We start from the raw sequence: 23,242 nt of genomic DNA on the forward strand, positions 1-23,242 counted from the left end.
CGCCGCTACAGGACTCCTGTGGGACTCTGAACCGGACACGCGTCCAAGACGCTCTGGCCTCCTAAATACCCTCTGCACCAGTTGCTTTCGGGAGACGTGGGAACGTCTACACTGAATCCAGCACCGAAACCTGCTGGATTTACTGCACCGCGATCCAAAAGGGCCGGTGTCTTTCCTAGATGCAGTGGCTGAGCTGAGGTCAAGTGTGCTGAGGAGGCCCGCGTGGACATGACACAAGGTGCCTGGTAGATGCGATGGAAGGTGTCTCACGTTCCCGCCCTCCTCCGGCTACAGACCCTGCAGCCTAGATCTTGCGAGGGTCCGCCTGCGCCAGGCTCGGAGTCAATAGGCTCTGCGGGAATGCGACTTCCCGGTTAAGTTGCTGGGACCATTGACCCCTCGTCAGAATCCCGTGGCCCACGTAGCTGCCCACAGTCTCCCCTCCCCCGGCCGCAGGTTCCAGGCAGGGAACTCAGTTGAGCGAGGTGTTGGGGGTGGGATTGGGGGGTGGGGCTGGAGGATTGGAATGGGGTCTGGCGGGATATTTCCTCCCTGCCCTCTTGGCTGTGTTCGCGCCTCGGAGCCACCACATGGCTGAGAGGCCCATCACATATGTGTAACGTATGAGTCCCTCATACAACAGGCACTCAATAAATGTGTGAGGGGTATATGCTTGCGTTAGCACTGTGTGCGGGCGACCTGGAAGGAGGGCCCAGATTGGCAGAAGGCTGCAAGATGCTTCAGAGAATGGAGTTTTGAGGAGTCCTAACTCTGCCGTCCCGGTGTTCGAGCACAGCCTCGAGCAGCCCCCGAGCTCTAGGAAGCCCCCAGTTCCAAGCCCAGGACATACTGGGCCCGGGGCACAGACTCTGTTCACACCTTGGCTCCCGTTCCAAGGCACCCACAAACTCCGTGCCCTCCGCAGCTGGCGGAGAAACCTGGGCGCAGGAAGGGACTCCCTTGTTGTAGGTGAGGAATCAAGGTCAAGAATCTCCTTTAGAGTCCCCGCATTTCAGGAGAAGTGTGATGCTTTTCAGGCTCCTCCGACGCCTCACCCAGGTTATGCCTGGGAGAGCGAGCCCTTTAAGTCTCTACCCACTGGGCACGTCCCGGCCTCTCCCGGGAGAGGAGGGGCGGGGCGATATGGCGCCGCCCATCGACAGGGCCCGCCCCCGGCGTCCCCGCCCCGCCCCCGACACTCAGCCGGCGGCGCCTTTGATGTTCGGACCCGCCAGCTCCCCGAGCCTCTCAGCCCTGCGTCCGCGCCCCGCGCCCGCAGCCCGCCCAGGCGGAGTCAGCCCGCGCTCCGCCCGCCGCGCTCCGGGCTCGGAGGTCCGGACTCCGGGCTCGCTGCCTCCCGGGCCGGCTCCGCGCCCCGCACCCCCGGCGCCCCGCGCCCCCGAGGGAGGAGCGCACCATGCCTCAGCTGGACTCGGGCGGGGGCGGCGCGGGCGGCGGCGACGACCTCGGAGCGCCCGACGAGCTGCTGGCCTTCCAGGACGAGGGCGAGGAGCAGGACGACAAGAGCCGCGACAGCGCCGCGGGCCCCGAGCGCGACCTGGCCGAGCTCAAGTCGTCGCTCGTCAATGAGTCCGAGGGCGCGGCCGGCGACGCGGGGGTCCCGGGGGCGGGCGCCGGTGCCCGCGGCGAGGCCGAGGTCGGGGCCGAGGTGAGCGCCGGCCCGCGCCCCGCTTCTCCCCCGCAGCCGCCACGCTCCGCCGGCCCCGGCGCTCGGCTCGCGCTACCCCGCCCCTCCCTCCCGCGGCCCTCGGGGGTCCGCATCCCTCAGACCCCTCCTGCCCCGGGCCCCGAGCCCCCAGCTTTCCCAGCCCTCTCAAGGCCCCTCTGGATCTCCCCGCAGGCCCTCGGGCGGGAACACACTTCGCAGAGACTTTTCCCCGACAAACTTCCAGAGTCTCTGGAAGACGGTGAGTTTCTGCCGGCCTGGCTCCCCTCCTCCCGCTAAGGCCCGGCCTCGGTGGGAGAGCGGGGCCTTTGAGGACGGGAGGGAGCCGATGGGGTGCCTCCCCCCAACTGCAGCTCGAGGAGGCGGTAAAACCGAGGAGGTGGGGGAGTGGGGGGCGGGTTTCCCGGGCGCCGCCGGGCTCGAGTCACTTCCGGTGCCCTGACCTTTATAGGAGTAAACAGACCCCCGCCATCTCCGCCTCCCCTCCTGCCCAGGTGACTGACTAATCCCCCGACTTGACGAGAAAACGTTGGCCAAGGTTCCTTGGCGGGAGGGCGGAGTGGGGGCCGAGAAAGGGAGGCCCGAACTCGGGGTCCTTCGTCGAAACTTGGCACTGCGGGCACCCCCAGCCCTTCAAGTCACGAACTTGAAGGGGACCCCTTGGCAATTCCGATTTTCTCTCGAGCGAACAGACATCCTTCAGCCCGAGACGCCCGGGCTGGCGCTTCTGACCAGCTGTGGTTTTTCCAGGCCTGAAGACCCCGGAGTGCGCCAGCGGCATGTACAAAGACACCGTCTACTCCGCCTTCAATCTGCTCATGCACTACCCACCCCCCTCGGGAGCAGGGCAGCACCCTCAGCCGCAGCCCTCGCTGGTAAGTGGCCCCAGCAGCCCAGCCCGCCTTGTGCCTGCTACCTTCCTGATCAGGTATGTGAGGCATGGGCAAGACTAGACTTTTGCCTAGAACAAAATGGATACAGAACTCTGTTCTTGTCTCTTTCCCCATCCACACCCAGCGGGATCTGAACCAGAAGGAGAACTTTCCTGAAGTAAGGAGGGCTGCCCTAGGCACCCCACCTGCCTCCAGCGGTTGGCTTTTGTCTTCCAGCTTGCTCACGAGCAGGCGTGGGCCCTGTCCTGGTGCTAGGTGGTGCTGGGATGGAGTCGGCTTGGAGAACGGTTAAGCTGAGACCACCCACCCCTCCTGATGGTGGTGTGTGTGGTGTGCTCAGAGTTGTGAGCTTGGCTGTTAGCCTTCTCCCACTAAGCCCCAATCCTCAGTGTTCGGAGGAACGGGCAGAAAAGCTGGTCTGCTTCAGGTCTCCTGGTTGTACAGGAGAAACATGCTCTACTCGCTCTGTCCTTATTGGCATGAATGTGGCCTTACCAGAGAAACAACCCGAACACGATGTGTGGAAAGTGGGTTTTTATGAAGCTGGCTTGGTCTCAGATGCACCAGGAAGGGTTTGCAAAGGTGTTTCAAATCAGTAGTGTCAGTAAGCGGCCTGTTTAATGAATTTGCAAATTAAATTTAAGTCCCCAGTGCTTTGAGAAGATTCCATGATCATTACAAACCATGCTTTTTGCCCACTGGTGCAGATGACCTAAGGTGTGAAGAGCCTCTTCTGAGTGCTGTAGAGCAGCGGTAAAGCTGCACTTAACGAAAAATTCAGATTAGTGTTTCCGAGTGTGCTCAGCTGGCCGAAGTCAGGGGTGAGAGGAGAGCTTCTAGAGTTCATGTAAGGGTTTGGGGTTTTTGGTGGGTGGGTGTTGGGTGCAGATAGACCCAGGGCAGGTCAGGCCAGCAGTAGGAGGCTCACATGGCTAGTGGTGGGGGTCACTCAGAGGGCGGAGAGTGACTGCCAGGCTGTGTCAGATCAGGAGTGAGGAGGGTTGGTTCTGAAAGCTGTTTCATGCTGAAGCTGGTGGGACATGAGAAAGTAGATTGAGCCTTCTCTCCAGAAACCCAGGATGGAAAACCTGGTAGTAGGCAGCTGACTAGAAATAAGCTCCTTGCCCTTTGGACCCCCATTCCTTCATCTGTGAAGGAACATGTTGGTTGAGTGGTCTGTCTGGCTTTCTGCTCTGGGGTGGCTCCATCTGTGAGGTACTCGCTTCCTTCCAAGTCTGTGGGGCAAGGGGCTCACCTTCTGACCTTGCCACCTGACGCAGCAGCTCTCCCCAGAGACCTCTACCCTCCATGAGCTGATACTGAAGGATGCTTTGGGGGCCCCCTATAAGGTGTAAACCCTTAGATTTGGGGCCAAGTGGTGGGACCTGACCCACCACTGCCAAACCACAGGCACGTGAGCTGCTGACAGGGGGCTGGCGTCCCTGATAATCATGACTAAACAAAAGGCCTAGGACCCAAAGCAGACCTAGCAGGCAGATTCCCTCCAGCATCTTATGATTACACAGAGGGGCAGGGAAAAGGCGGTGTTTCTGAGTTTCTTTCACAGCCTGGGCAAGTGGTAGGAGAGTGCCCAGAGTGGGAGTGCCTCGTTCTTCGTAAGGGTGTGGTGATGGGACCATTTGGTGTCCTTTAGCTTACACTGGTCAAAGTGTAGGCAGATGGATGGCTGCCTCTAGCAGTCAGGATTGTGGGGGGAGTAGGAACTAAGGCAGGCACACCATCACTCCCCTGGCCTAGATCATTCATTTTTTCAACTTTGGGCTCTTTCTCAAGGTACAGCAGATGCATTTCTATGTGTCGCACCCTCTCTTATAGGGGCAGATCCCTTTGTCCTCCTCCCCACACAGCTATAGCCTCCCGCAGCCTGGCTTATGGGAACACAGGAGGAGGGCAGGCTCTGGAGCTGACTTTCTGTGCCCTGGCATCGGCTGCTCCGTGGGGCTGGGGACAAGGACAGAGGCAAGGGCCTAAGGTAGGGAGATGCTGGGTGAGGAAGATGTACGTGAATATAAGGGAGCCTCCTTTAAGCAAATCTGATACTTACAACCAAATAGCAAATAAGAGTAGTAGTTCTTTGTGTTACTCAGAGTTGTGTGGACATATAAAATATGGTGAGGATTTAAAAAGCAAAATTAATTGACCCCATGTTTTGGGAGCACATTTATCATGTGATCCAAGGTTCATGTGTCTGGAATGAGAAAAGAAACTCTTACGATGGGTTAGGAGTCCCTTGTAGGGGACCTGAGGAAAATCACCTTTGGAAGTTTTTTTCCAAAGCTCTGCTTTCCTGAGCCCCTCTTCAGGGGACAGATGACACACTGGCCAGCCCCTCCCCGTGAGCCTTAGAACTTGGCCCCTCTTGCTCTTTGCACTTTCTGAGAGAATCCAAGTGGTCAACAGTTGTGCGGGGGAGCTCAGGGCCGAACGCTTGACCTCCCCTGACAGTGGGGAAAACCCATGCCAGGGACCTCATCTGCCCTTGTGTAAGTGGAATACCCACGCGGCTACTACGCTGGACACCTTAAAGCAGGCAGACTTGAACGTTGTCAGGAGCAGTGGGCCAAATGACCACCTCACAGACAACTGCCAGGGGGGCAGAGGGATTTTTTTCCCAAAAGGTTCCTTCTTTTTGGTACTTGTTCTTGCAAACTCTGTTTTTGGAAGTGGAAATTAGGTCAAAGTTAATTTCATAGCTGATGTCTTTGAGGCATCTAATGTAGGCTTGCAGACAGTTACTGGCCTAGACCAGTAGCCACTATTGGTTTGTTTTGTTTGCTCCGCTCTGGGATTGAGGTGGGGAGGGGCAATGACTGGTCCTGCGCCAGACTTTGAGGGATTTCTGGGATGAGTAAGGCATCACTCCTTAGGGAAACTCAGAGTCTTAGTGCAGAACTGACAGTCTAGTGCAAATCCCCATCTCAAAAAGGATATGAGGCCATGTCACTCTTCTGACCCCTTCTATGGGCTCTGCTTGGTATCTGTGGCCTGGAAGGCTGCTGAGCCTTTTGCCATTTAGTTGAAATGCCCAGGATAGGCAAGTCCATAGAGACAGAAAGCAGAGGAGTAGTTGCCGAGGGCTGAGGGAAGAGGAGAATGGGTAGTGACTGCTCATGGGTACGGGGTTTCTTTTCTTGGGTGATGAATATGTTCTGGAATTAGTGGTGATGGTTGCACAATCTTGTGAATATATTAAAAGCCACTGAATTGTATACTTTAAAATGGTCAATTTTAAGGTATGTGAATTACATCTCAATTTAAAAAATAAATAGCTGAGCTGAGCCTTTTGGCTCTTGCAGGGACTTGGGGCTGTTTCCCTGTGCCGTCCTGGTGTCTGGGCATGCCCAGAGACATCTGACGTGAAGGAGCCCACTTGAAGCAGTGGGCTTCTGGCCATCGGGCTCATGTTCTCTGACTCCAAGGTCTGAGGTACAGGTGAGGGGAGCGAGCCCTGGGGGAGCAGGAGGTGAGGGTATGAGCAGGACTTGAGCAGAGGAAGGAAGTGCTGCTGACGGGTGGCTAGCTGGTCCGGGGGGGCTCTGCAGAGATGCACCCACCCAACCCTCCACACCCCTCAGAGGGTGAGCAGTGGGGCCTCACGGAGGAGGGGTAGTGATGCTTGGTCACCAGCCCTGGTTGGGATGAAGCCTGTTAGGAGAGAGTTTGGCACCAGGCTGGCCACCAGACAGAGCAGAACCAGCCTTTGCCCCTGGAGTGCCCAACTGAGTGGAGGAGACAGATGAATAGACCTGAATCCCTGGCCAGAGGAGTACTGTCACAAAAGGTCCTGCTGGCGTGTCCTGGGAAGACCTGGCCCCTGCCTAGGCTGTGAGGAGGGTCTGCTGAGCAGCTTCTTGAAGGAGTAGAGTTGTCTGCCAGATGAAGACAAATAGGGGGCTGGCAGGCATCTGGGCTCCCTCCAGACATCCCAAATCTTCCACGTCTCTACTTCATTCGCTACCTCCAAGCCCCAACCATCACCATCCCTCCCCCAGGAAGGCAGCCTCCACTAGGGTCCCTGCAGGACCTGGGTCCCTCCCCACAACCCTACCCTAACCCTCAATCCAGGATCCACAGAGCAGCCAAACATAAGTCAGATCCCACCTCTCGCCTGTTGAAGCCCTGTAGAGGCTCCCATTGCTCTTGAAGTAAAATCTAAGCCACTCACCACGGCCTGAAGGCCTGGGTGGCCAGCCCCTGCTGACCGCCCCTCCTCGTCTGCACCATACTCTTCCTTTCTCCCTAAAAAGCAGCCACCTCAGTGGCCTGATAGGTTTTACAACCACCAAGTTCTTTCCATCTCAAGACCTTTGCGCTCGTTCCCGCAGTTCGGCATTCTCTTCTCTAGCTCTTCACCTAGCTGCCACTTCTCATTCCTCACTCAGGGCTTATTCAGATGTCACCTCCTCAGAGAGACTTGCTCTGACCATCCAAGTGGGGCCTTCCGTCATCCCCCACCGGGCCTCGGCTGCCTTGCCCACCCCAGCAGCTCTTCAGGCCAAGGTGGTTGGCACTGGTTTATGATGCACTTGCCATGCTTAGTCCAGAGACAGCCCATGTGTCAGAAGTATGTCTGAGCCTTAGTTTCCTCATCTGCACAATGGGAGTGGCAAGCCCTCCTCCCAGAGTTGGACTGAGGACTGGAGGCAGCAGTACCAGGGACGTGCCCAGGAAGGTGCCAGCGTGGCCTGGGCTTGGGGGTCGGGGTTTGGCCACAATTGATCCCTCTCCCTTGCTGTCCTGGCTTCTCTGGGACCAGGGGTGGCTCAGTGGTAGGCTCCATGTGCACTTCTGTCTGGAGGACTATATCTCCACTTTGGGCCACGGGGTTTGGGGGTTTGAACCCTGGGGACCAGCCCTCAGGTGTACAGGCCCCCTCCTCAACGCCTGCCTCACCCAGGCATTCTTGGGAGGAAAAGTGTTATTCCTGGGGCCAGACTGGGAGCCATAGCCACTCATTCCATCCTGAGAGTCCTCTCCCACCGCCCAGAGATTTTGCGGAAAGAGGCTCCCCTTCCCCAGCCATATAGAAGCCCTTTACACAAGATGTTAGGGGCTTAAGCTATTTTGTAAGAAAAAAAGGGAAAAGACCTTCATGGCCATTAGCCTCTGAGCCACTCCCAGAGCTTTTCTCACATGGTGCCCCGTGTGCAACACCCCTGTGTCTTGCTCCGACGCTTCCCTGGTGTGCAGGCCCCCAGGCAGTGCCCATGCACAGCTTCTTTGCTTGTTTTCCCTCATGTTTATTATTCATCTCTCCCTCGTGTGGCTTCTAGTTTGCTCGCCGCTTGCCTTCTTTACCAGCGGGAATGATGCTCTATACAAATCACTCCTTGGTTTCCGTTTTGATTATTTTCCTGGAGCATAATGTTCAAAGAGAATTATGGGTTCAAGAGGTAGGAAGAATCAAGGCCCCAGTTCACTGAGGGTTCCTTGCGGTGCCCAAGCATAGCTGACGTGGAGTTTCCCCTTTTTTGTTGTTCATTTTATAGGTTCGTGGTGGGCAGTGAGACTTAAAAGTAACTTTAACTTGCATTCCTTCCTGACTTGGAAGGCTGTGTGGTATTTGGAAAATCTGCAGCAACCCCCTCACCGCCAGCTGCTCCCAAGGTGAAACTTCGTTTTCGGGGCTTCCCTGATGCATTTCAGGGCCAGGAAAGCACCCTGAAGGAGGCCTATCCTGCAGACCCCTGCCCCACCCTGTCACCAGGGGCTGCTGTTTTAGGGCTGCCATCCACTCCTCCAGCTTAGCAGGGTGGAGAGGCTGACAGAGAGCCCGGAGTTGGTCACCAGGACCCAGGTATTCTCCCCCGGCCCCAGCAGGGTTTCAACGAGCCAGCTTCCATAGCCCGCAAACAGGGATATCCATACCAGTTCTGCCTACTTCCCCAAGTGCTCCAAGACTTAGGCGTGAGTGGAGTTGAAAAGGGGGGGCCTTGGTGGTCCCCTCTCATGGCCAGTTGGCAGACCATGCCCTCCTGGGTCTCCTAAGATCACACCCAACCCCCGTTCCTGCATGAAGGGAGGTTTAGCGGAGCTGCAAGAATGGGCTGCAGGGGCACTGGTTTCAAGTCGCATAACTGCTGAGGTCAGGCTGGATCAGGGTGGGCACAGAGCCACATGGAGGGGATGAGGGGAGCCGCAGCCTCCCTCTGAGCCTCCTCGGGCAGCTGCGGTTCCGAAGCCATACAGTCACACTCCCTCATACCTTGTGACTGGCTGCTTCCTGCCACTGTGTACAAACAAGACTCTGTTGGAGGAAACAGGTGTTTTATCAGGTCACAGGGCTCCCCCTCCCCGAACGGTACAGTGCACAGATCCTTGGGTAACAGCCCTCCTCTGCAGGTGGGGACAGTAAGGCCAGGTCAGGGAAGGGACTTATCCAAGGCCCCTTAGAGGAGTGAAGGGGGAAGGCCTGAGTCGGGAAGCTCCGCCCTCAAATACCATATCTTCCACTCCTTGGCTGGGTGGCCTTGGGTAAGTTAACTCCTGTGGGCCTTAGCTTTCTCATCTAAACATGAGGATAGCGAAGGTTCCTACCTCCTTGGGTTACTGTGGAGTGGAGCGAGATAGTGGATGTGGAGTTCCCGGCACATAGTAGGTGCTTCCTGAGTGGAAGCCACTGTGGGAGGGATTGTTAACACTGTGTGGGAATGGCCCTTGTAAAGGACGCCGGTCCAGTAGGTGCAGTGCTCCTGAAGGTGCGGCTGGACTGAAGCCCCTGATGCTCTCCGTCCTCAGCTCAGCAGCCAGTTCCCCTGGGGCAGAGCAAAGAGGACAGCTGTCCGGCCCAGCCAGCCCTCGGGCCCTCAGCTGGTCAACGACATAGTGCCAGCTGTACCTAGAATCCTGATCCAGACTCTTAACCGGTATTTACTGAGCCCCACTTGGCCTTGGCTCAGCTCAGAGGGGACGGCTGCCTCTGCCCCACCCCGCAGAGCTCAGCTCTGGCAAGGCAGAGACTCTCCTTGGGGCTCAGAGTCGGCCGTGTTGGATAAAGGGCACTGAGGAGGGAGGGAGGCCAGTGGGGGCAGCCAGGAAGGCTTCCTGACAGGGGAGAGTTCTGGCTGGCCCAGAACCTGCGAAGGTGAGAGTGGGAGAATGCTCGAGGTCAGGGGCACAGCTCAAGCAGAGGAGGAGAGGCAGAAATTAGTATGTTCTTGGTCATTGGAAGAGCCACCCGAAGCCCAGGGTCTGTGAGGCTGGAGAAGGGCCAGCACTGAAGGCCCAGCACGTGACCTTAATACCCGGGGGTGCTGGTTCCAGAGCCCAGGAGTGGCTGGTGGGTACCTGCAGTGTGTTGGCAGCATGAAGGGCAGTGTGGTGCCCACGGGAGATGGTTTGAGTTGAACATAGATGGTGAGGCGGGCAGAGCCGGCAGCTGGGGCAGGTGGATGCTGGGATGCAAGGGAGGGGGTGGGCTTTGGGCAGGGCAGACCCGAGCGGACTGGCACATGCAAGGCAGGAGTGCCTCAGAGGTGGAAGTTTTGTGTTATTTCTTTTGACTCTCAGTCTCACTCCAGGGTCATGAGTCCAGGGTCTTGTCCGCTGTTTCCTGAGGGGAGCTGAACCCCAGAGGTCAGGGTGTGCAGCCCATTGGTGCTTTAGCCAGGGTGTGGAGAACACGTCTCCTCAGCACTGTCTCTAGCAGGACTCCAAGGCCCCAGGAGTCAATGGAGGGTCTCTGAGACCCCAGGACATTGTTAGCTTCTTCCTTCAGGCAGTTTGCTGTCTCAGCTCGCAGACCTTTGATGCTTGGGGTTTGGACGTGGGTGCCGCCTCCCTCCCTTAAAGAGGTGTGGCCCACATCAGCCTTGGCATGTGTAGTCTCTGAGCTGCAGCCCGGGAGGGTTTGTCCTGGTCAGAGGGTTTGGCCCCTTCTGGTCCTGCAGAACATGGGGCTCCCGTTGGCTCAGTCCCCTGGTGGGTAGAGGGACTGTCCCCTGCTGGATAGGGTCCCTGGCCCAAGGTAGTAGTTTGGTGAGTTTGGCCCTCTCTTGTGGGGAGGCAGCCATGTAGCCTGTCCCACCCATGGAGCCTGCCTGCCTGCCTGCCTGGGCTGTGCTAGCAGATATGGCTTTAGAGCCCAGAGGGAGATGGTGACACACAGCCTTCATGTCACAGCCAGCTCCACAGCCAAAGCTCCTTGGAGATCAGAGGAAGCAGATGCTTTGCCAACCCCTTTACCCCTCCCGTTAAAACAACCATCTCTCCCTCTCTCTCTCCACGAACCGGAGAGGTGTCTGGGCTCCACACTCTCTGCTTTCAGCTGATGGCGAGTGTGCGGCTGGGGCTGCAGGCGTGGATGGGCAGGCCCCAGGGAACAGTGCGTTCTGGGGGTGCATGGTTACAGCTGCCCCAGCCCACCGTGTCTGGGTGGCCTAGCCAGGGCTGGCCGGTCACCCCTCCCAGGAAGCCCAATTTGCCCATGAGGGGAGGGGGCTATGATGGGTAAGGAAGCCAGGGACCAAGGCCACCTCCTCCCCTGGGTGTGTGACCTCAAGCAAATCTGTTAACCTCTCTGGGTCTCAATTTCCTTCTGTAAACGGGGGTGGGGAGCTCCGGACATGAGGATTTCTGAAGTTCAGACGAGGGTCAGCTGGGGAGGCCTGCTGCTCGGGTGGGCCTCAGGGGGTCTTTGGTGGGTATTGCAAGGACTGCTCCAGGCCTGGTCTCCCTGTCAGGCAAGAAGGAATTGTAGGGAGGGAGAGACAGGTGACAGAAGTCCAGTTGAGGGTATTCTGACTAACTCTGACCTGGCTCTGGTGGCAGGAGGCCCAGCCTCCCGGTCCGCTGGGCCGCCATCTGAAACGCATTACCAATGCTTTGTAAACTGCACATCATTCGGCCACATGAAAGCCTGGGATCTAAAAATAGCCATTCCCAGAGGACACCCTGCATTGGCGGGGCTCAGCTGACCTCCGCACGCACACCCACCACTAGGCCACCTCCCTTGCCAGGGGGCCCCCGACTGGCAGGGCCACACCCACCCACCCTCCCAGTGTGGGCAGCCACTGCCGGAGGCCACTTTATCTGGGCACAGATCTCGTCCAGCTGCTCAAAGCTGCAGGCCTCAAGGCCTTAACTAGGGCAGAATGTCTGGAGGAGGCAGCTGAGAGCATGTCAGTGGCCGCAGGACCCCTTCCCCAGACCATAGTTGCCTGGCATGTCTGTGGGAAGCCAGTGGAACCATCTTACAGATGAGGACACTGGGGCCCTGTGGAGGGGAAGCACAGGAAGGGGGACTTGGCCACTGTCAGATGGTAGACAGGAGGGCCGCTGGTGGATGTGCTGGTATGAGAAGGGCAGGGTCCTGCCCTGGACCCCGTGGTGTCGGTGGAGGCTGCCCCAGCACGAAGGCAAGGCAGCTGTGGGTCTCCACGCTGCTACGGTTGACTCTTTGCCCTACTTTCTGCAGGCTCCTTTTCCCTATAGTCTCTATGACCAACTGCAAAACCACTCTTTTCCCTAAAAATAAACATGCTTATGGGATTGGGGGAAGTTTTGTAGCTATCAAAGGAAATAATAGGGTGTTTAAGAAAATTACATTGCGTTTTAAATAACCAGCATGAAAGTCATTAAGTTTGAAGTTTCATTCAAATCAGATGGCTCTGTGGCTGGCCCGGTGGCCAGGCAGGCAGGGGGTGGGTGGGCACTTAGGGACGCTGAGAAGCAGCCTGTGGAGAGCTCTGCAGCAGCGGCAGTGAGGTCTCTGCGGCTATAGCCAGGGTCCAGGCGGGGCGGCCCCAAGTGTGCGCCGGGCTGCAGCAGCCGCCCCAGAGCTTGCCGACAGGCTTTGAAGCAGGCTACAGCCTGGGAGCCCCCCAGCTGTGGTGGGCAACCCCATGGGTGGGGCTGGGGGGTGAACATAGACCAAAGGGTGTGGGGCCAGATGAAGCTGGGATTGCAGAGGCCACAAGCGTTGATGGCCGTGTTGAGGTGGGGTTTAAGGGATGGTGGTTGGGATCAAAAGGGCTGGAGAGGATCTACAGGGCCAAGGCCACATGTGTCTTCTTCACTGCTAGAATCTTAGCGGCCAGCATAGCGCATGACCCATAGTAGGTGCTCGTAAACTGTTGCAAGAATAACAACAGCCACAGTAATAGTGCATGTGTCAAGAACTTCCCAAGTGCCAGACCTGTGCTGGGGACTTAATCCTGATAGCAAGATCCTTACAAGAAGCCAAGAAAGTAGATACTATTATCGCTCTCATTTTACAGATGGGGAAACTGAGGCTCAGAGAGGTTAAGAACTTGCTAGTACCTGTCAGAGTCAGGACTTGGACTCAGGTCTGTTTTACCCCAAAGCCCAGGCTCTGCTCTGTCCCTTTGGTCTCGATTGTGTGGAGCTCATTGGGAGCATTGCAGGCTGCAAAGCTGAACCCACTCCTGTTGAGTTTATGAGCTGAATTCCTCTGGCCTCAAGGAAAGACTTGGCCCTCACTGCCCCTCCTGGGCGTGACCTCAGAGCTCTGGACCTGGGTCAGGGCTGGACCACATGCTATCGGGGGCCAAAAGGGTTGTTTCTTGGTTAAAAGCAGGACCTCAGGGCTTTCAGAATAAATATTACCTGGAAAAGTGTTTATAAATGACATTTAAGATGACATCAGGTTTGGGAATTCCCTGGTGGTCCAGTGGTTAGGACTCTGCACTTTCACTGCCGAGGGCATGGGTTCAATCCCTGGTTGGGGAACTAAGATCCCGCAAGCCTCCCAGCGCAGCCAAAAATTAAGTTAAATTTTTAAAAAAAGATTACATCAGGTTTGATGCATGATGCAAGGACAGTTAAGAACTGTGTATAGGTTGATTCCTCCTTTCTAACTTTGGTCCTGGTCCTGGCTTAGCTTGGAGCTCACTGTTGGACTTCTCTGGCCCAGGTGCCCTCCTCTGTGTGGTCCAGGGATGGGCTAGAGGGTGTCCTAGGCTCGGAGACAATGGGAATGGCTGGACTGAGGAATCTGAGGGCATCCCTGCACATGGGTGTCCCCTCCCCAAACCCCTTGGAAACCAGATCCACCTCCCAACCCTGCTGCGGCATTTTGAGGGTTTCTTCTTCTACCACTGCCCTCCTCTGCTCCTCCCGTGCCACCCCCCACGCCTCCCCCCGCCCCTGCCCTGGCTCTGGTCACTGAGGGCTAGTCAGGAGCTCAGGAGTCTGGCCCAACAGCAATCTGGCCGTAGTCCAAAGGAAATCGAGGGCCAGCAGCCCTGGCCTGGCACAAAAGCCGGCTTTCCTGAAAAGCCTTGGTCTAGGAACATGCTCGCCTTTGTCTTTTGTTTTCTTCTTCGTTAATTTTAAAAAATATTAGCACACACAAATATTACTTCATTTAATCCCTATGAGATATGGATATTGTACAGATGGGGAACCTGAAGCACAGAGAGACACACTTTGCAAGTGCTGGAGGAGAGATGTGAATTCAGGCATCTACCTCTGTGTTCCCTGCCCTTACCACCTGCTACCTTGCCTCTCAGACAACATATCTATCCACTCATTTTTGAAAAGTTGGGTTTTATAGCTACAGCTGGGTCGCCTTGGCTCCCCCATCCCATCCATCCCCACTCCTCACCCCCGCCAGGAATTTAGTGTTTCACCCTCTTCCTGTATTTTTATAGTGTTAGACCCAGGTGTGTATCTGTAAAAGCTGTTTGGTGTGGTTTTTGGAACCCCCTAACTCAACCTCATTAGAGGGCTCCACCCCAAGAGGGCCCCTGTGACAGTTGCAGCAGCCCTGCCCTCCTCCGTCTGCTTACACTTGGCGTGAGGGGCTTGGGTGGGAGCATCCTGGGGCCTGAAGCCTCCAGCAACTCGTTTCCACTCCTTGCCTTGTTCACTTGGGATAAACCGCTGGACTGAGTCCAGGCAGAGCCCCAAGGGCCTTCCTTAACTGGCAGTAGCTGCAAGGGTTAGACCCAAGTGAGCTTCCTGACTGTGGCCCCAGGGCAGAACTGTCCTCTGGGCTGGTACAGGCAGCTGAACAGACCAGGTAACTCAGAGACCCCCATCTTATCTTTGCTCCTCAGAAGCTGGCTGGAATTAATCGGGGCAGGAATGCAGTGCCAAGGCTGGGGATGAGATCTCCAAGTCTCCTCTGCCTCCCACCCTTGAGCCGTCGCTGACCATCAGCCTCCGCCTCTCTGGGCCCTGCGCCAGGCCGCCCTAGCTCTCGCTCCTAGGCAGCACACTAACTCTTCTGCGGTGGCCATCCACCCCGCATGCACGTGGACTGGGAAGAGGCCAGACCTGGTGGGAAGAATGACTTCTCACGGTTCCTTTAGTCATTTACGACTGAGGACCCACATCACCTCCTATGAGGGCAGGGTGTTGCTGGCAAAATCCAGCGGGTCCCGGGTAGGTGGAGGTCTTAGTGAGGAGACCCAGTGTAGGGGGGAGAACCTGGCAACCACTCGGCTCCTGCGCCTCACACGTGTGGTCTCCATTGCTGTGCGCTACCAGCTGGCCTGGGAGGCCTCTCACCGAGTGGTAAAGATCTCTGGCCAGGAACCCCAAAGGGCTGGATTCAAATCCCGATCTGCCATTACTTGCTCTGAGACCTTGGGCAAGTCATTTAACCTCTCCCGGCTACCCTTTCCTCATCCGCACAATCTGTACACACGTCACAAAGTGGCTGGGAAGACTGGTGGGATTCGGGGGGCGGGGGGCGAACCCTGCAGGGTGCTAGGCACACAGGAGGCGGCCACTGGTGGCGGCTGCCGCGTCTAAATCTGCACCTCCGCTGCTTTCTTCATGCCTTTTCTACAAAGCGTTTTTGTTTTGCTCCCAAGGGAACAAAACCTCTGAACTCCGCAAATGCCTTCTTCCCAGAGCCTGGCTTTCCCTACTGCCAAAGACAGCCTGAGCCGAGGTTGTGCCCTGGCCTCTGCCTCAGGCACATGGGCTCCCGGAGGGCTGGGCCTTGAGGAGCTGGGAGGGCGACTGCCTGGACAGGGGATGCCCAGCCCCCAGGCTGCTGCAGAGTCCCCAGACAGTGTGTCGGTAGCATCAACTAGCAGCTCGGCTGCAGCAGCTCCCGGAAGCTTATATTTTCCTCTGAAAACATCCTGTCCTGAGGGGCGTTTACCTCAGAGAGAAAGAAGGAAAACAAAAGTAAACGAATGCATAGAAACCGCTGGAGGCTGTGGGCCAGGCCACTCAGCTAAGTGAGGTTCCGCTAGCTCCGGGGGTGCCTCGGGGCCAGGCTGGGTCTAGAGCAGGCCTGTGGTTTGCCAAGCCTGTAGGCAGGGACTCGAGTCCTTGCCTCTGCTGTGGCAGGACCCCCTATCTGATGTCAAGGCCAGGCAGCTGGTGGACTGGCCACGTGGACCTGGGAGGGCTCTGTGCATCCCTGGCCACAGTCCTGTGCTGGCAGGCGGGACTAAAGCCTCCTGGTCCGCAAGGGTGTAGCCCAGCCATACCCTAGCCCTCCAGCTCAGCTGGCCACACGGCCGCGGCTCCATGCTCTGCGGTGGGCGTCTAGCACAAGGCGTCCAGCACGCTGTGGGCGGGGTGCTTGAGGGCCGTCCTCTGGAGAGCACCATGTCCTGGGCAGCGGGGGCTGGCAATAAAAGGGCATGAGCCCAGCCAGGGGATATCTGCAGACGTGGGGTCTGGGGAGCCTGCACATCACGGCTTGGCTGATATGCAGGCGAACCTCCTTTGAAGGACCTGCTTCCTTCTGGGAAGTTCATTCTCGTGGTCCCAGGCCGTGGGGCAGCTTCCCACTCAGAAACTGGCCAGACTCCTTGGTGCTTAAGCACCGTGGGTGCTGGACAGTGGATCCCCAGCTCCAGACCTAGAGGACTGGGGGAGCTGTGTGTGGTGGGCACTAGTGGGCCCTGGAGCTGGGAGAGGAGTCCAGAGGAACTGATCAAGGCCAGAGCAGAAGTTGAGTGGCAGACCCTGGATGGAGCGTGGCCTGGTTTCTGGCAATGCAGGGAAGAGAAGTGAGAACTGGAGAGGACCTTTTGAGCAGGGCCACTGTGTGGGGTTATGCAGGGAATCCGGGCCAAGGAGCTGAAATCTAGCCTGCACTATGCTCCACAAGCCATGTGCCCTGGTGTGGGCCTGGCTGTCTCTCCAGAGGAAAGGGTACTTTTTCTAGTTAGCACAAAGGCACCATATGAACTAGTGGTAGCCCTGGCTTTGACTGTCTGGTGAATTCTGACTCCCAAGGTGTTGCAGGAAGGAGGAGATGGGGTAGAAGGAGGCACAGGGTCTCAGTTGCCAGGCAGGATGTCCCTGACTCCCAGCAGTGGCCCCAGTTCCTCCCAGCCTCCTGTGTGCTGCTGTGACCATGCCCAGCCCCAGCCAGGGTGCTTTGTCCAGTGCTGCCACATGCTCCCTAAACACTGGCTCACACTGGGCCCTACCTACACGTACTGCTAGAGACCTAACTTGAGAGCCCAACAAGTGGTGGGAGAGCTCTCCAGGCAGAGGCAACAGCATGGCCCTTGAAGCCAAAGTGGCTGGAGCACAGAGGGAGAGGAGGTGAGAGATGAGAATGTGGCTGTCTGGTGTTGCCTGAAGACCCTGAGAGACCTTAAAGGGGTCCCCAGCACTGACTTGCAATTTTCTCAGCGTCACTGAGCCTCACGACCCTCATGAGTAAAACAGGAAGGATAATGCCTGCCTCAAATCAGTTGTCACATGTGGCATTTACAATACTGAATTTCACATCTGTGCACTTGGCAGAGAGAACAATAACTATCAATAGCCCACCCTTCTGTCTAGTTCGAGGTGTGGATCTGCCCTCCTTCTGTGGACTCATCCCAGGGGCCGTTCCGCAGCTCCAGAGCGGGCATCAGGAATACCCCCCCCCCCTTCTAGGAGCCAAGAGACTGAAGTCAGGTCCATGGTTGGATGAGTGGGTAGGCATGCACGGGTTCTGGGGCATCAGGTATTCTAGAGGCCTTCATTCAGCAAGTCTTAATGAACATGCCAAGCACAGACCCTGGAGAGGCAGAGATGACTAACAAGCCGATTCTGCCCTCCAGGACCCCTAGGCCAACAACCCCTGCAGCAAGTGGGCAGCTCTGCCTGCTGGGCTGGTGGAACCCCACCCAGGTCACAGTCCTAAGGAAGTGGCCCTTAGACTGAGGTCAGGATGAGAAGGAATCAGTATGGCAAAGAGTAGGAGGAAGTGTGGAAAGCTGGGAGGGGAGGGTGTAAGGGGTGGATAAAGGTGCAGAGGCGAAGAGCTGGACACCTGGGTAAGAGAGAGGCAGGCCTGCGTGGTTGGGTATGGCTGGGGTGTGGCTGTGCGAGAGTGAGTCGGGGAGATGTGGGCTGGGGACCTGGGGTCATGTCCCAACTATTGCCATCAGGCAAGCTCCCTGTGCCGACAGCCCTGGCAGGCAAGCAGGCATGGGGTATAGCTAGAACCCCAATCCCAGGGTCCCAGAACTTACTGGAGCATCTTTAGGGTCAGGGGAGCACTGGCTTAGGTGACTCTGACCAACTAGGCTGAAGAAGGGAGAGACTGAGTTTAGGACTGGGACTCCTTCCCCTGTTCCCCCTTGTTCTGTCCTTGATAACCGTAGGGCCTTTGCAGTACAGTTGGTGGAATCTCAGCTCTGCCACTTACAAGCTGTGTGACCTTGGGCAAGCTATGTAATGTCTCCATCTCAGTTTCCTCGTTTATTAAATGGGGATAATAATTGTACCTATTTCATAGGTTTTAGGAATACATGAGTTAAACTCTATAAGGTGCTCAGAATTATGCCTCGCACAGGGTATAAACCATCAGCTGTCATTAGCAGATGCTGATCTCCTGGCCTGAAACATTCTTCTGCCTGATACATTGTAGGAGCTTAGTAAATACATCCTGACTGACTGTGTCTGCTGATAGTGGTCAACTGCGAATTCTGGTGCAGTGTGTGTATGTGTGTGTTGCGGGGTGGTGCTCCTCCTGGCACAGTCCCTGCCAAGGGGAGGCCTTCTTGGGAGGGCCTTGTCAGCCTCACAGGCTTCCACCCTCCAGGCTTGAGACCAGAGGAAGCAGAAGCTTTCTTCACTGAGAAAGTGTTGTGCGGCTTCTTAAGCGTTTGGGGGTTTTCAGAGTCAACCGTTAGAGGCGAGGGAGCTTCTCTGCTGGCAGTGGCAAGGGCTCTCAGGGTGCACACAGCCTGTAAGCCGACCTCTGCGGTCTGCAGGGAAAATGCCGACCGTGTTTATTTTTCACCTGAGCCTGCAGGAAGTTGGGGGTTGGGGAAGAGGGAGGCGGGAGCAGCCCGGCCAGGCCCAAGCCCGACTTCAGAGCAGAGGAGACCGACCTCAGGAGTCCCTCATTTCCACCTCCTCCTGCCTGGCCCTGCCCTAGGGCCCCTTCTTGGCTCCAGCCTGCTCAGCAAGAGGAGGGCATGCTGGGGCACCAGAGTGAGGAATTTCCAGCCATGGGCCAATGAAAAGATCCCAGAAGGATGAGGACCGCCTTCGGGATGATAGGTTTTGAACCGGCATGGGGAAGAACAGTAAGAGCAATGCTGTGGCAGGAAGGACCGCCTCTGCTAAGGCTGTTCCCAGTCCAAGGGTCTCAGAGTCTAGACTCGTCCTGGAGTGCTGCAGTCTGGAGGGGGAGAGGGGAAAGGGGCTGTATGCAAAGGCCAAGAACAGGGGTCTTGGAGTGTGCTGATCAAGGAGTATGGTCTGCTGTTAGGTCTTTCATTTGTTTATACATCCCACCATGCTGGGAGCGCTTACTGAGTGCCCAGCGCTATGCCTGGCACTCTGCCCTCAGAGGTAAGAGATGAGGTTGTGTCGTCGAGATACTCAGGGACGGGTGGGGACGATCAACCCAGGCCTGCCTCCTTCCCTCGGAGGCAGGGCACAGTCACCATCAGGGGAGGAGAGGAGCAGAGCTCCAGTCACTGGGCTCCCCAGACACAGGCCAGGCCCCAGGCAACTCCACCCTGCTGGCTGGGCAGCCTAGCCCTGGGACAGCCTTGTGCTGAGGCCGTGGAGCGGGACGTTCCATTTGGCTGAGAGGGGCGTGGGGCACCAGGTCCTGCGCCAGACAGTTTCCCCTGGCTGCCACCACCGGGCATGCAGGGGGCTGGGGAGTGAGGCTGAGAGGCAGCCTGCACGAACGTGGGAAGGACTGGCCAGGCCCTCAGTGCTCTGCCCTGGAGCCCTGGCACCTCAGGGCCTCCACCTGCTGGCAGGTTCTCAGCCCCACCTCCACCCACCTGGCACTTCTCCTGTGGCCTGGCCACAGACCCCCGTCTAATGAGGCTTTTCCCCAGTTCCCAGGGAAGGCTGGGGGACAGGATGAGCCCTCTGTCCATCTGCTCCTGTCACACACATACATAACCAGGCCAGAGGCTATAGGCTGAGCTGGATTCTGAGGTTTCCTAGACCTAGAATGAGCTGTGTTACAACATGGAGCTTAAACAACCTGGCCAAGGAGGGTCAGCTCTAGCTGTCCCTCAGGTGACAGGGCTTCCTGGCCCAAACGAGCCTTCCCCGGGGAAGGTGGTGTGCTGCGAAACCTGCTGTGGAGCCACCCTCTCCCTGCCCTGGGCAGAGTGGGACTCCGGGACTGTCTTCCTAGAGCTGGCACCTTGGACCCCAGGCTCTGCTCCTAAGATTCCCCAGGGTCAGAGCTGCCTATTCCACCAGCCAGGCTTATAACTCTGAGAGCTGAAAAGCCAGAGCCAAGGCTGAATGGCAGGGCCTTCTCTGAAACAGAAGTTTAGATTTGAAAGCTCTGTGGTCTGCAGCGCCCTGTGGAGGGTGTTCATTCCACCCATTGCACCAGGGCTCCAGGCGTTTGTGCCCTTAGATGGCGAATAGTGGAATGCCTTCCACCAGGGTCCCAGGTTCCTGAGGGAGTGGGCCCTGAGGCTCATCTCCATGTGTGCCACAAGGCCTGGGATCTGGCTAATCCCTGTCCTAGGAACTTATCAGGGTAAAAAGGCCCCCGAGGTTTCCAGAAAGCTTTCCACCTTCATAGGCCCTTGGCTCCTGCTCCCAAAAATTCTAGGATAAAGCAAGGTTCTTTGCATCCATGACCAATGAGGTAGGCAGGGTTGATATGATCATGCTCATTTTACAAGGGGCATACTGGCCCAGGGTCCTATAGAGGAAAGGTCAATGAAAAGGGTCAGCAAGCCTAGAGCTGTACTTCCCAACCCACTTCCCATCCTGGCACAGTTAAAAATGACCACTGGAGTAACTGGAGGAAGAGGCTGGAGGCTGAAACAACCATGAGAAGTGCTGGGCATAGTGAGCAAGGAGCGAGGACGGTACTGGGGTTAGAGAGGTAGTTGGGGGCCTGATCCTGGAGCTCCATAGGCCTGGGCTGAGGAGCGACGTGATCTGATTTCTATGGCTGCTGGATGGAGGACTGAGGAAGCAGGAGGCTGCTGCAGTCGCCAGGTGAGACGTGACTGTGGCTTGGACTGGGTGGGGAAAGGGAGAAAGAAAGAAGTGGCTGGATTCTGTTATATTTTGAAAGTAGAGCCATTAGGATTTGCTGACAAATTGGAGGTGGAGTGTGAGAAAAAGAAGCGTCAAAGGTGACTCCAAGCTGTTTGGTCTCAGCCACTGGAAGGAGGGAGTTACCATTAACTGAGAAAGATGGAGAGGAATGTTTGGGGCAGGGAGTCAAAGGTTCTACTTTGGACATGTTGAATTTGGGGAGCATTTGGAGAGTGGAGTTCCTAGAAGTGGGGGCTGGAGATGTGGAGTCATCAGATGAAGACGTTTAAAGCCGTAAGCCTGGATGAGAGCAGCCTGGGAGGGGAGGATTGATAGAGAACTGAGGGCCAAGCTTGGGTCAGGTCAGGAAGAAGATAAAGAGCCAGAAACAAGGCTGAGAAGGAGTGGTCTCTGAGGTTAGAGGAAAATCAGGGAAGTGTGGCATTCTGGAATCGAAGTGAAGAAACTACCACAAGGAGGAGGGAGAGATCAGTTGTGTTCAGTGTGCTGAGAAGTCAGGTAAAATGCAGACTGAGAATTGACCGCTGAGTTCAGCAACATGGAAGTCCCTAGGGACCTTGACGAGTCACCTAGGGAAGTGATGGGGCAAGAGACTGGCCTGGATGAAGGGATAATGAGAGCTGAAGACTAGAGGCAGCAAATGGGGACAGCTCTGCTGAGGTCTGCAATAAAGGGGAGCAAGACACGAGGTGGCAGCTGGAGGACTTACAGATGCGAGAAATAGCAACCTGCTGGTACCCTGGTGGGAATAAGACTGGGCTTGCAAAGTGCTGGGCACAGTGCCTGGCATGTGGCAAGTACTCAGTACATGAAGGGGTCACATTCCCCCACACCCCGTACCCCACACCTACTACCCCAGTCTACTCCTCTCTCTGTTGCCGGTCACCTGCAGGCCTGAGGGTCCTGTTTTCCACCTTCCATTCCCCCGCACGATCCCAACCTGTCACAGGTGAGTCTGGGTCCGTGCTGGGGATAAAAGAAGGCCTGGGAATGACAGGAGCTTCCCCCAGCTTGCTCAGGAAGCCCAGCCTTCACACAGCAACAGGAAGGTCCCAGCAACCAAAGCTTTGAACATCATGGCCCTGTCTTCACTCTTCACAAGTGATGCTGCCAGTGGGCTGCCAGGCGTGTCTGCCATCTCCAGGCAGACCTCCTTTGGCATAATAAGATCAAAGTGTCTGGCCCATGTGAGGCCTGGCACCAGGGGGCTAGGGAAGCACTCTAAGTAACGTTTCCTCCTCACTCTTCAGGGTGAATGAAGGGCTTCTTACATGTCCCTTCCTCATTACCTGACACCTGACTACTTGAGCTCCTGGCTTTATCCTCACAGGAGCCATTTGAGACAAGGTAATAGGTGCTCAGGTATTGTAGTAAATTAGATCCAGGAACTGAACGTGGTTGGCAGACTCTTCCTCAAGCCCACAGTGGCGAGTCCTCGGAAGCTCTCCTGCGCTGCCCCAGGAGAGGCCTCTGGTCAGAGGTGAGGCATCGGTCTCAGGAAGTGGCTGTGATGCCAGATCCACGCCAGCCGCAAAGAAGGAGGCACCACTATTAGAGCATTAACTCCTGTCTGCCTGAGGACAGGAGGCAGGCTTATCATCCCTGGTATCCAAGACTCCTCCTGGTGGGCAGATGGATGAGCAGGGGACTGACAGGTGGCAGTGTGAGCAATTTACCAAGCCCTGAGGGGAAGGGTACAGCTTGTAGCCCAGCCTGAAGCTCCCCTGGAGGCAGGAATGTGGGAAAGGTGGTGGCCAGGGCTGTTGCTGGGAGGTGTGGGATCCTGTGCCCACCCGGGAGCCTCATGCCATGGCTACAGTGTGGCTCATACCTGCCCTTCCCTCTAGCCTCACTCTGGACCCCCAACAGCCAGTGCCGAAGGACCGGTGCCAGGCCTCCTCACCAAGAGCTACCTTCACCTTCCTCCAACCTGGTGATGACGGGATCATGAATCCCATCCACTACACAGGAGAGGAAGCCCAGAGATGTTAAGGAGTCTGGCTAAATTCAGCCAGTGAGAAATTTCACCTACAGGGTGGGAAGGAGCCCAGACTACCACCTCTCATGACTGTTGCCCCAGAGATGTCCCATTTCTTCTGTGTTGTGGGTTAGAAGTCACTCATCTGTGCTCCCAGCCAGCAGCATCCCCACAGGTGGACTTTTCCAAGTGGAAGCTGACCTTCAGTTTTAGATGATGTCTCCAGGG

General features: G+C 56.7%; 1 protein-coding gene across 1 annotated transcript in view; it reads left to right on the plus strand.

The window, feature by feature from the left end:
* Window positions 1–1,417: 1,417 nt before the first annotated feature.
* The window catches only part of TCF7 (transcription factor 7), a gene marked incomplete at both ends in the record, with an annotated part of 31,048 nt that continues 9,223 nt past the window's right edge, over window positions 1,418–23,242 (plus strand). Inside the window, 3 exon segments of the mRNA XM_082651579.1 lie at window positions 1,418–1,669; window positions 1,862–1,928; window positions 2,438–2,562. Coding sequence (XP_082507705.1) covers window positions 1,418–1,669; window positions 1,862–1,928; window positions 2,438–2,562 — 444 coding nt within the window.

This window comes from Grampus griseus, assembly GCF_964374135.1.
Source record: "Grampus griseus genome assembly, chromosome: 3".
NCBI lineage: Eukaryota > Metazoa > Chordata > Mammalia > Artiodactyla > Delphinidae > Grampus > Grampus griseus.